Genomic DNA, 12352 nt, shown 5'->3' on the forward strand with positions numbered 1-12352 from the left:
ATCAGAATTGAACAGAATATAACAGAACAGAACAGAAGAGAACAGAAGAGAACAGAATAGATCAGTATAGAACAGAATAGAACAGAACAGAACAGAACAGAAGAGAACAGAACAGAATAGATCAGTATAGATCAGAATAGATCAGTATAGATCAGAATAGATCAGTATAGATCAGAACAGAACAGAATAGATACCCTGGACTTCGGTCAGCCAGTCCGGCTGGTTGTAGTGCTCGGAGGAGATGGTGAGCGTGTTGAGGAACACCAGGATGATCACCAGCCAGTAGAACGTCACCGACTTCACCGCCGCGCGGCACTTCCTGCGGCAGAAGCGGTTCCACCGTCGCCACTGACGACTGACAGACACACAGCGGTGATGTGAGGTCACAGGTCAGGCCATACAGACACAGACAGAAGAGTTTTGTTCCAAAATAAAATATATATATATAAGTTGAACAGATTGTGGTACTTTTTAAAGAATAATACGTAATGTAAATTTAGACATATTGCATGATAAACTTCAGGTAAAGACTGTCTTCCAAAGTAGATACATTGTATTTTGGAATAAACCCTTCTGTTGCATATGAATGAATTACTTGATTGGTACTTGATTGTTCAACAGAATTTCCTGATGAGCACTTGATTATTCATCATATACAGAACAACATTGCTATGAATCAAATTAGACAGAAACTGGTTACAAAGCAAACTCGGAGTGGCTTTAGGTGAGCAGAGAGGAAAACAATGGACAACAATGGAGCCACGGTGAGACCAGGATAAAGACAAAAACTGTTGGGTCAGAAATATAACATATAACACACAGTGGATCAAATGAATGGATTAAAATGGATTGAAACAAAAACCATCTACAGTTCAGGTGCAAGACAAAAATCAGTCATGCAAGATGGAAAATCAACTGAATTGATTTCATGAATGATGAATGAAAAATGCATCTACCATGCAGAGCACAATGCCACACAAAGGTACTAACCTGCACTTTGACTTAGTAATTTTTTGACTGGGGAGAATAAAGGATGATTCTGTTAAAGGCAACCTTAAATTAAATAAATTCATATAGGTCTGTTACACCAAAGAAAAATCAAGTGAGGAAAAAAAAGAGAATGATCTGAGAGGAAGAAGTAGCAAAACAACTAGTGTATGTCGATTTGTATATTTGTGCTGTATTACAGACCAGGATTTAGAACATGGTATGACCAAGTGCACTGGTGAGAAAAGGACAAATGTGTGTGCGTGTGTGCGTGTGTGTGTGTGTGTGTGTGTGTGTGTGTGTGTGTGTGTGTGTGTGTGTGTGTGTGTCACAGGTTTGATCTGCACAACAGACAATGTGTCCATCAACAGTCTTCTGTCTTATCTTGACCGAGTCACTGAACCTCTGCCTACCCGCTCATAAGTGTCAAATAAAGGGCTAAAATGTCCGACTCACCACAGCGGCCCACAGCAGGGGGATTTGTCTTCCTCTCCATTGTGGTTCTCTGTGTTCACCGACTCCGTCTCGCTAGTGGGCATGCTCGCTGTGACATCACACACAGAAAACAGAAAGTAATGTGAGGCGGTATGATGTCACTGCTGGCCTGGCTATCAGAGATCTGTACGTCACAGTATCAGTGCCGTAAAGGAAACTGGTTTTGCTGAAAAAGTTAACTTTTCAGGTTGATTTTTCCCATTGATACCCATGCATTTATGACTTTTAATAAAAAAACTTTTTTAATGGTTTGGCTTGGTTCCAAGTTTCAAATGTCAATTTTAGAAAAAACAACGGGAAAATTAGATACAGTATAGCAGATATTAGCAGGACACCACCAGTAACTGCTTTCTTGACCATGGAGGATTATAGAGTCGACTGAAACTATTACATGAAAGACCCAACTGAGCAACAGGGGCTGCTTGCAAAACTTTACTGTAGACTAATTATTTTTAGACCATAACTGTCCGGTAGAACAATCCAATGTGTGTGTGGCAGCTGAAATTATTTCCCAGGTGTATGTAATGTTTCATGGCCTAGAGGCCAGGCCAAACCATTGAAAACTGATTGAAAATGTCTAAAAAGCAGCTGGCAAATAGAAAATAAGAGTTGCACAAAAACCAGAATGCTTGGGTGATTCTTTGGTTGGAGTTGCACCACTGTCGATCCAGACATGAGGCTAATTGTCCTGCTTTGTGAATACTATAAAACCATAGATTTGAAAGTTTCTGGATAGACCAAGTCACAGTGAGTACATGCTGCCTGAGACCTGAGTCAAATAGTGTTTGTACATAATTCTTGGCATTTGTTTTAACAATTAGCAACTCAAGACATTACAGATAGTGTTAGTCACAGAAAATAATTGATTTTCAAAAAACTGTCATGTGATTGTCTAATCTTCACAGTACTGGTAGTATTGTCCTGCATGAAGTATCTCAAAATACTACTTGATTCAGGTCTGCATGCAGGTTTATATCATGTAAACATGCATAACATCTCCTCTTTATAATAGAGGGATCCAACACCACACTGCAGACAAATGAAATGAATGTATAATGATGATGATTATATCATGAGGATTCTCCACACAAATATTTTGACAAAACCTCCTAGAAACCCCCCAAAGAAACATGGTCACATGACTACTGACTGGAGATTTACTGAAGATATTTATATATTATATATAGATATTTTGAAATGTATTGTCTTGATACAAGGGCATTTGGTATCTAATTAATTAATTAATTAATTAATTAATTCGTTAATTAATGATTAATTGATGTGAAAATGCTACACCCAGCACCTTTAACCTCTAAAAACTCCCTGGTGTCTGTGCCAAAATAAAACTGTCTGTTGATTCATTTGACTAGGGAGTCTCTCTCTCTCTTTTGGCTTCCAGGAAACACATGCAAAGTTTGATAAAGTTCTGAGAAACTCAGTGATATAAGGTGTAGCAGGTGCAGGGGGAGAATGAGATGAATTTGCTAATGATAACAATAACAGCGCTGATCAGTGACTCCAAACACACGTCATGCAAAAAAGCAAAAGCACACGCAAAGCACAAGCAAGCAGCAGCAAGGGGAGGCACGCAAACACACAGAGATGAACCATCCACCCACACAAAACGCACTCACACACACACATTTACCCTGTGTTTCTGTGGACTGAGTGAACCAGCCAAACTTTCCTTTCTTCTTCTCAGTGAGGTCAGCCAGCGTGACCCCTTGGTGTTACCAACATGCAGTTCACACAGCCAGACAGCAGAGGGAGCAGTGAGTCAGTACGCAGCAGAACAAGAGAGGAACAGCAAGAGACCGCTGCAGTACAAACTACAGTACACACACAGCTGCCTTGTCCAGAAACGCTGCATCCTGAGTGAACATATAGTCACTGTCGGGTGAAAAACTTGTATCTCCATAATATCAAGCCTTGGCTTTAGCTTGATGACAACGCATTTTTGACATTATCCAACAGGTTTTGAAAGGTTTCATAAGGCCAAGAGATGTGAGAGTTTCCTGAGTGGAAACATGAAAACCATCAAAAACTGGAGTTATGAGGTTTTTACACGACAACAGCAATATGCTCTTTCCATAATAGACTAACCATTGAATCCAGGCGAAGGCTATGTTGCCTTAATACAGTAAATTCACCTGTTAAATCCACTTCTAGCATGAAGGGGATTTGTACACTAGGGGGAGAGGACAGGTAAAAGAGGCCTAGAGACAATGTTGTGAGAAAGCAACTCACAAAAGCAAGTTGGAAAGTATTCCTAACAATTTGTACACTCATCAGTGTATACTGACACATTAGGGGCCATCAGAGGCCAGATTAAGGTGATGTGTCACTAAAGAAGGATGGTGGGCATATCATCTCTAAAAGGCAGATGTAAGGGAGATGTGTTAAAAACTTTGCGCTAACAGTTGTGTGAAATCCATCTTTGTAGCGCTCAATTCAGCTCAATCTTATAGAGGATGTTTTTAATTGGTCTGTGATAGTTGAGTGTTGGAATAAACGCAAGTAAAAGAGTAAGTAAGAGCAAGTTGAAACTCATGTTGTACTTTTAGATTTCTGGACAGGGCAACTGTATTATACAACACTAGATTAGAAAAGATTAGCAGTAAACAAGACTTAAGTAAGAAAACAGAAAAAGACAAGACTGAAGATAGAGGAGAGAAGGGGAATAAGGTGAAAAGAAAAGAGGAAACTAAAGCTTAAATGAGTGAAGAGAAGAAGACAGAAGAAGCAAATATTAGAAAAGAGAAGGAAAAAGGGGGGAAACTAACGTTAGCAGCAATCTACAGACAGTTTTTTCACAAGGCACACGGACACTGCAGGAATTAAGGAAAGAACGTTAGTCCAGTCTGGAGTCTGTCGGCGACGACAGCAGAAATAAAGCGCAGAAATCTACAGAGGACAGAGGAAACTGACAGATACAGTATGCACCGACTGCACTGTGAACGATTTAAACTATATAAGGCATTGCAGCAATATTACAGTAAGAGGAGAGCCAAGGCTGCCGGCCACAACAGCACTGCAGGACAGAGCAGTAGGCCTCTTGACACACACACACACACACACACACACACACACACACGTACAAACACAAGAACAGACACGTGGAGTGAAACATCTCTCTCTCTCTCTCCCTCTCTCTCTCTCTGTTAATCCCTGAGCTCTACTCAATCATATCAAACAACAAAACTGTTTAATCTCACCCAGAGAGAAAGAGAGAGGGAGAGAGAGAGAGAGAGAGAGAGAGAGAGAGAGAGAGAAAGAGAGAGAGAGAGAGAGAGAGAGACAGAGACAGAAATAAAGACAGAGAGCGAGGGGGAAAAAGTGAAAAACACTGTAGATAGATATAGATAGACATTAATAAGCAGATTGTTAATGTTTCCCGACACTGATAATAAAAATTTTTATTGAAGCTGCTGACAGCCAATATTTTGTCAATATCATTAAATTTGCCCTTTTTTTTTTTAAACAATATCTTTAAATTTATTCCATTTTCATACCGAAAAATATTAACAGCAGCAGGGTGATCCACCAAACTCTGGGATACATCACTGCCTTGAAACAAATAATGGATTTACATGAATGAATTTATAAACTGTGCAAAGAAAATAAATGTAATTGCAGCTTTATAGACTGTGTTTATATACAGTAGCTGTGGTCAGGTAGGAGCCTCCATCATATTGGAGGCTGACGACATAACTGACTGATATCCAATATTTATTTAAAGGCCATTATCAGCCTTGGCAAACATCAGTCTAACCCGACTAAATGTCTATGGGACCCAAATCTCATGACATGGTAGAATATATTTATTATAAAATGTCATTAACAAGAGACTGACAGGCAAATGATTATATCCAGTAGCCACTTTGTATAAAGTCAAATGACAGTGAGGTGAGCAGTTAATGAACAACCCAATAGGCGGTATCGCTACCAGCGAACACTACTGGCTCACAGTTGGGAATCTGAAGTCACAGACAGAAAGAGAGAGACAGAAAACATAATGAAGGAGATACTGCTGAGCATCCTGGCTGTATCAGGCAAGTGTTGTATACAGTTTGATTTAAGTTGGAACAGTCTCACTACCATAGACATATATGAATATATATTACACTGCATTTCTAAACTCTTGTGAGTACCTTACATATTAGGAGGATTTATGGTGCACTTATTATACATTTGCATTAATTAATGCATAGGTTAACACAGTGGAAAATGGCAGTTGAATACTAGGGATGGGACAATATGCTTATCTCATGATACGATTCAATACACGATATGGTGTTCATGATTCAATACAACCAGGATACGATGTAATACATAAAAGTTCAATGACAACAAAGTCTGACTGTGCAGAATTGTGTTTAATTCTGAGCCAAAAATCTCTCTAGCAATGGCATTGGCTTGCTAGAATGTAAACATCAATTTAAAAATGTCATTACAAAGTGGAAATAATATAATTTCAATGGAGAACTTGTGAAATTGTGGCAAACCATCTAATTTGTAATTACTACAACAGAATTTATTGTAGCTAATATCAAGATTATTTTTTCTGCCCCATGATACGTAGCCTATCGTCACTTTTTTGTATTGCGATATATTGAATTTCGATATATCGTCCCATCCCTAGTGAATACATATTCTAGCACTTGATTTATTTTATTTCAGTAACGTCCACTTTTGAAGTAGTTTCAGCACCAAAACCAATCACACACACTTGAAGACACTGACATAAAATGCTAAAATATGAAACTATATTCAAACACTTTTAGCCCAGATCTAATTCATCTGCATGTGTGTCATCGCAGGGCTGTGTGCCGTCTCCTCGTACCGTCAGTACCATTTCGTTTATGAGCCAAAGAACGCGACTGAAGCGCGGAGACACTGCAGGGAGAAGTACACAGACCTGGCCACTCTAGACAACATGGAGGATGTGAAGAGACTCAACGACATAGTGGATTTACAAAAACTGAGCAGTTTTAACGATGAGAATGTGATTTCTGCTACTTTTCTCTTCCGTTTTGTCTTTCTATGAATCAAAGCCATATTTGACCGTCATGTAACTGATGGATGAGAGGCAATTTGAAAAGTTTAACCTTACATTATTTATTCAAACTGATCTTGGAAATACTGGCTATATGCCTTAAAGGAGAAGTATTTTAAGCAGTTTTAGTGATAGGCTTACTACGATAAACTTTAACAGCATTTTTTCAAAATGTTTCCTGAAATAGTTTCAAGATTGGTCTGCCTCAACACGTTGTAGACCGTCTGTCAGCAGAGACACAAAAACTATTCTTTCAGGAAATGATTGTTGTGAGATAATCCTGTTCAAAGCTTTTTTATTCCATTGGTGAATTTATTTTAACTTACTATAACTATTTATTATAACTATACAACTTTAAAGCTGTGCTAGGCAACTTCGCATTTTGGTAGCTCAAAGTGGCAACGAGAGATAACTGTTTCAATTTTTAAAAGTTTGAAATCATGTAACGTGACGTCAGTAAACGGCACACTTCTCTGTCCTAAATCTCTTCTTCTTGGAGGCAGAGAAGGTGAAAAAAATCTGTTTGCAGCATGTTCAACCATTGTTGGTGAGGCCATGCGCTCATTCGCTGCTGTTTAGGAGAAAGTTTCATATTTTGCTCTTAAGTTTTGATTTGTCCCGTGTGCCGAGAAGATTTCCCACCTGCGACAATGCCAACACCAGAAATTAAAATGGGCAAACAGAGAGAATCTACAGGGGGGAATGGGATGTTCTTCTCTGTTGCAGCACCACTTTGTGATTCATGCTGAAAAGACGGGTGTATTTTTTCACGAAAATCTTGCCTGGTGCAGCTTTAAGTTTTACAAAGTTACAGTAAGGAAAACAACTGCTTGATGTCAGGATTAAGGTTATGCAAAGAGAAAACAATGTCCTAAAGTGAAATATTGTTTTCAGCTAACGTGGATTGGGCTGTATGATGACCTGAACAGCTGGAGGTGGTCACTGGCGGACAGAAGTTTCTACAAAGACGGGGAGGCTGAGTTCAGGAACTGGCACACTGGTGAACCGAACAACCAGGATAGTGGAGAATACTGCGTTGTCATGTATCCTGACGGCACATGGAACGATGAGCGTTGTACAAACCTCCGACTGCCATTCTGCTTTGACGCCGAAGGTGAGATATTTTTATATCATAAACAAATTCCTCCATTTCAGTTCTCCTCTCTTTCTCTCTCTCTCACACACACACACACACACACACGACTTACATTCAGATCAGCTGTTTGTATCAGCTTTTTTTGTTTGTTTTGTTTTTTGGCAATGCTTTAGTGTGAATAGAAATAAGTTACTTGATTAATTGGTATTCATATGATGCAACGTTTCGGGTGGCGCTCTCTACTTGAGTTGACAAGTAGACCATCTATAGTGTGAAGAGGTAAACAAATATTTCACTGTACCTTTCCTTGCAAAAAGGGATAACTTGAGGTTTGACATTATCTGACATAGAGTTTATGAATGAAGTCATAGCTGCAATGTCAGTAACAGAAGGAGTAAATATGGATTTGGAGAGGGAGGGAGACAGAGTGAAAAACACTGCAAATAGATATAGATAGACATTCATAAAGAGATTGTTAATGTTTCCCTGACACTGATACTAATATTTTTGTTTTCAAGCTGCTGACAGCCAATATTTAAAATTTTTCCTTTTTCTTTTCAAACAATATCTTTACCAAAGTCTAGGATACATCACTGCCTTGAAACAAAGAATGAATTTACATGAATGAATGAATGAACTGTGCAAAGAAAATACATTTAATTGCAGCTTTATAGACTGTGTTTATATACAGTAGCTGTGGTCAGGTAGGAGCCTCCATCATATTGGAGGCGGACAACATGACTGACTGATATCCAATATTTATTTAAAGGCCATTATCAGCCTTGGCAAACTGATACATCAGTCTAACCCGACTAAATGTCTATGGGACCCAAATCTCATGACATGGTAGAATATATTTATTATAAAATGTCATTAACAAGAGACTGACAGGCAAATGATTATATCCAGTAGCCTCTTTGTATAAAGTCAAATGACAGTGAGGTGAGCAGTTAATGAACAACCCAATAGGCGGTATCGCTACCAGCGAACACTACTGACTCACAGTTGGGAATCTGAAGTCACAGACAGAAAGAGAGAGACAGAGAACATAATGAAGGAGATACTGCTGAGCATCCTGGCTGTATCAGGCAAGTGTTGTATACAGTTTGATTTAAGTTGGAACAGTCTCACTACCATAGAGATATATGTAGTAACACTGAATATATATACATTTGGTTATTACACTGCATAGTTAAACTCTTGTGAGCACCACATGATTTGCAGAATAAAATCATAACGTAATGAAAATCATGGATTTTTACGTTATGGGCTTTATTACATTTGACTTTATTACATTATCGGCAGTTATTATGTTATGGTCAATTAGTACGTTTTGGGCCTTTGCAACATTTCCATTTCACAATGATTAAAATGGTGATCTGCAAGAAGCTAGTTTTTTATTTACTTTTTATGTACTTTTTTGCTACCATCTTTGCTGCTCAGCGCTCATCGCTGTGGTGTTTCTGCAGTGCACTTTCCAGAGATCGCCTGTCAATCAAACACTGTGGGCGGAGCTTGGATTTTCTGTTGATGCAGTTTGAGTTTCTCTTTTTCCCTGTCTGTTCAGCCATGGTGGCTATCGCTGCTCATGCTAACTACCCAGTCCTTCTTCTATTTATTCCAAACAAACCACTGTTGCTGCTGCTGGAAATGTACAAAATGTCACTTCCTGTGTGCAGAACAGCAAATGTAAAAGCTTTCTTGAGCCATGGGTATAGGTTGAATCACTGTTCACTCTTCAACTATCAATCAGCTATTCATCGTATTCTGTTACATCACCAAACGGCCATCTTGGTAGGAAAATAACAGGTGATTGTAATAAAGTAACAGGTGATTATAATCAAATGACAGCCACAGCCAGTGAGCTGTGTATATGGTAAAGCGGCATATTGGTAGGAAATGCATGCGACATCATGGGAATACTATGAATAGAGAGTAACAAAGCTGACATTTATTTGTATGAAAATGACGCAGATTTTTATCTGCACATTCATGGTCCTGTAAGCCACTTTGGCGTAAGGTATTGTATCCACTGGTATATGTTATGGGAATTCTACACAGCGCTTTAATAAAGTATATTTTCAGAGACTGAGAGATTTCTTCTCATCAACAAGTCCATGACATGGACTGAGGCCCAGAGCTACTGCAGGCAGCACCACACCGACCTGGCCAGCGTCAGAAACCAGACAGAGAACCAGAAGATACACGAGCTGGTGCCTGGTGCAGGACCTGAAGGAGCCTGGATCGGCCTTTCCAGAGACTCCTGGAAGTGGCTGGATGGAAGTAACTCCTCATTCAGGAACTGGAACACAGTGGAACCGAATAACAACTGGAAGAACGAGGCCTGTGTGGCAGCACAGTTCAGCTCAGGCAAATGGGAGGACTGGAACTGCGATGTGACAAGAACGTTCATCTGCTACAGTAGCGGTGAGTCAGTTGGCTTTAGAATGCATGATTTAGGTTTAGATTTAGTTTATTTGGAGATATGATAAAAACAAAGGAAAAAGGTAGAAGAGAAGAAATGCAAACTGTGCAGGTGAAACCAAAAACCACTGAGGGAGTAATAAAAACGCAAATGACATCAAAACTCAACAAGGAGGAAAATCCACAAATCAGGTAAAGGGAAGAAAATAAATTTTAACACTCCTGATGTTGATAATGTTCATGAAATCATAGGGAAAGTTAGAGTGTGGTATTGATCAAATACAGATATTGGGTTTGTGTTCTTTGAGCGCTAACCTCGTTGGCCAAAAGTAACTGAAATAATAGAGCAGTTGGAGAATGTAACTACCACATTCCTCCTTTTTGTTTTAAAATAGTTAACAATGTCAATTATTGTCTGGCCAAAAATGAATGTTGTAATTGATACTAAATGTTTGTTCTTCAAAGTCATGATGAAGCAAGTGGTGAGAGTGAAGCTGAAAAAAACCGAGTCCTCTCTGGACCTGAACGATCCTGCTGTGATGGAGGCCATCCTGAAGCAGGTACATAATGTTTGACCACTCAACTATAATGCAAACACTACCAAATTATTATTTATTATTATTATTTATTTATTACTTTTATCAAGAGCAGCTGAACCGTACTGAAAGTGCCATCAGTAGGGGTAATACATATATCTGTATGCCACCATTATTGTGACTAGACTTGTATGAAAGAAGTAAAAGAACAGTCAAACAGCACAATTAGACACATTGTACTATCTAGTCCTGGCTGTAAACCTCTGGTGGAGCTGGAACAGTAGAAAACCAGTAGAAAAGTAGTTGTACTGGGGATCGTCTATGTGTGATTATATGTAACTGTATAAATATGAAGCAGGGCGCTCCTATAAAAAGAGCATGCTTGCTCAGCGGACGATCCGGATGAAGAAAATGTTTAAAAAAACATAAGCAGGGGGTTTCTGAATAAAGGCATGTGTGCTTCGTTGAAGGTCGAAGAAAACCTAAGTGATAATGTTCAGGGGAATAAAGGTTTCCGTGTCTCAGTTCAAACAGAGGCTGAAGGATAATGGGGTGACTGAAGACGTCAAAATCAGTTGGAAGCAGCAGTCGGACGGAAAAGTCTTCCACAGGGAAGAGGAGAAGAAGAAAAAGAGCAAGAAAACCATCACGCCAAAAGAGGACCTTTGATATTGTGTAGAATTTTCTTTTTCTGTGTGTGTTTCTGTGCTTCCAGTTATAAATCATTTTTTTCACAACAGAAAGCTGTCGTACCTTGAACGTAACTGTAGAGCCACAACTGTTGTGAGTTGTTCATGTGCGCAAATATTGATTTCAGCTTTCCAAGTTCATAAGAATATCTGTTATTCTATATAATGTGTTTTTTTTATTCCTATGTAATCCTATATTAAAACAGCTTCCGAAACAAGGTTTGTTATTTGAAGTTGAAGTTGGCCTCCTGCTGCGTGTCAAATACTTGCTGTGATACCTTTAACAATTTCAATATCAATAATTGTCAGAATTCCTATTTTATCTCAATATTGGCCACTGGATTTGACAAGAGAGTCAATGGACAACAGGGTTTTATCACACACACGTAATTGATCACACAAGCAGCTGAGTGAACAAACTGTAGAACCTGAACAGATAGAATGAACACTTTTTGGTGCATCACTTTAATCTCCAATGTTATGAATCTGAATCTTTCTGAGTCTCAATCAATACTCGTTTCCAGTGACATTATCAAATATCCTGAGGCAGCCTCCTCACATGTTCCAGCCAAACGACCAGTCAGAAATGTTCGTTTGAATGGGAATAACTGCTCTATTTATTCAGCTTCTGTGGTACTTAACGTCTCGTGGCAAAAGCACAGGAGTTGGAAACAGTGTCTGTTCCCACAGCAACAACAAGCCTCCTCAAGATCAGAGCCAGCAGAGATCTCTCTCTCTCTCTCTCTCTCTCTCTCTCTCCCTATCTCTCTACCTCTCTGTGTCTCTCTCTCTCTCTCTCTCCCTATCTCTCTACCTCTCTGTGTCCCTCTCTCTCTCTCTCTCTCTCTCTCTCTCTCTCTCTCTCTCTCTCCCCCTCTCTCTCTCTCTCTCTCTCCCTATCTCTCTACCTCTCTGTGTCCTCTCTCTCTCTCTCTCTCTCTCTCTCTCTCTCTCTCTCTCTCCCTCTCTCCCTATCTCTCTACCTCTCTGTGTCCCTCTCTCTCTCTCTCTCTCTCCCTCTCTCTCTCTCTCTCTCCCCCCCTCTCTCTCTCTCTCTCTCTCCCTATCT

At 39.4% G+C, this 12352-nt stretch overlaps 2 protein-coding genes across 2 annotated transcripts in view; one reads left to right on the top strand and one right to left on the bottom strand.

Annotated features, from left to right (window-relative positions):
* The window catches only part of cacna1db (calcium channel, voltage-dependent, L type, alpha 1D subunit, b), a 114085-nt gene that overhangs the window by 45640 nt on the left and 56093 nt on the right, over window positions 1-12352 (bottom strand). The window contains exons 10-12 of the mRNA XM_078288239.1: window positions 3131-3205; window positions 1444-1531; window positions 195-355 (exon numbers count right to left, since the gene is read on the bottom strand). Coding sequence (XP_078144365.1) covers window positions 195-355; window positions 1444-1531; window positions 3131-3205 — 324 coding nt within the window. The remainder of the gene's footprint in view (window positions 1-194; window positions 356-1443; window positions 1532-3130; window positions 3206-12352) is intronic.
* Window positions 5443-11331, top strand: LOC139914459 (C-type mannose receptor 2-like). Its single transcript, XM_071902787.2, has 6 exons — window positions 5443-5534; window positions 6303-6487; window positions 7433-7652; window positions 9720-10061; window positions 10524-10618; window positions 11120-11331. The coding sequence occupies exons 1-6, from the start codon at window positions 5498-5500 to the stop codon at window positions 11261-11263; spliced, it is 1023 nt and encodes a 340-aa protein (XP_071758888.2). The 5' UTR covers window positions 5443-5497; the 3' UTR covers window positions 11264-11331.

This window comes from Centroberyx gerrardi, chromosome 14 (assembly GCF_048128805.1).
Source record: "Centroberyx gerrardi isolate f3 chromosome 14, fCenGer3.hap1.cur.20231027, whole genome shotgun sequence".
Classification (NCBI taxonomy): Eukaryota; Metazoa; Chordata; class Actinopteri; order Beryciformes; family Berycidae; genus Centroberyx; species Centroberyx gerrardi.

What these genes read in the sequence shown, in the direction of transcription:
- LOC139914459 (XM_071902787.2), top strand. Translation starts at nt 5,498, where the DNA reads ATGAAGGAGATACTGCTGAGCATCCTGGCTGTATCAG. An exon ending in GAGCATCCTGGCTGTATCAG is followed by an intron (nt 5,535 to 6,302) that starts GCAAGTGTTGTA and finishes GTGTCATCGCAG; the next exon opens with GGCTGTGTGCCGTCTCCTCG. An exon ending in ATTCTGCTTTGACGCCGAAG is followed by an intron (nt 7,653 to 9,719) that starts GTGAGATATTTT and finishes GTATATTTTCAG; the next exon opens with AGACTGAGAGATTTCTTCTC.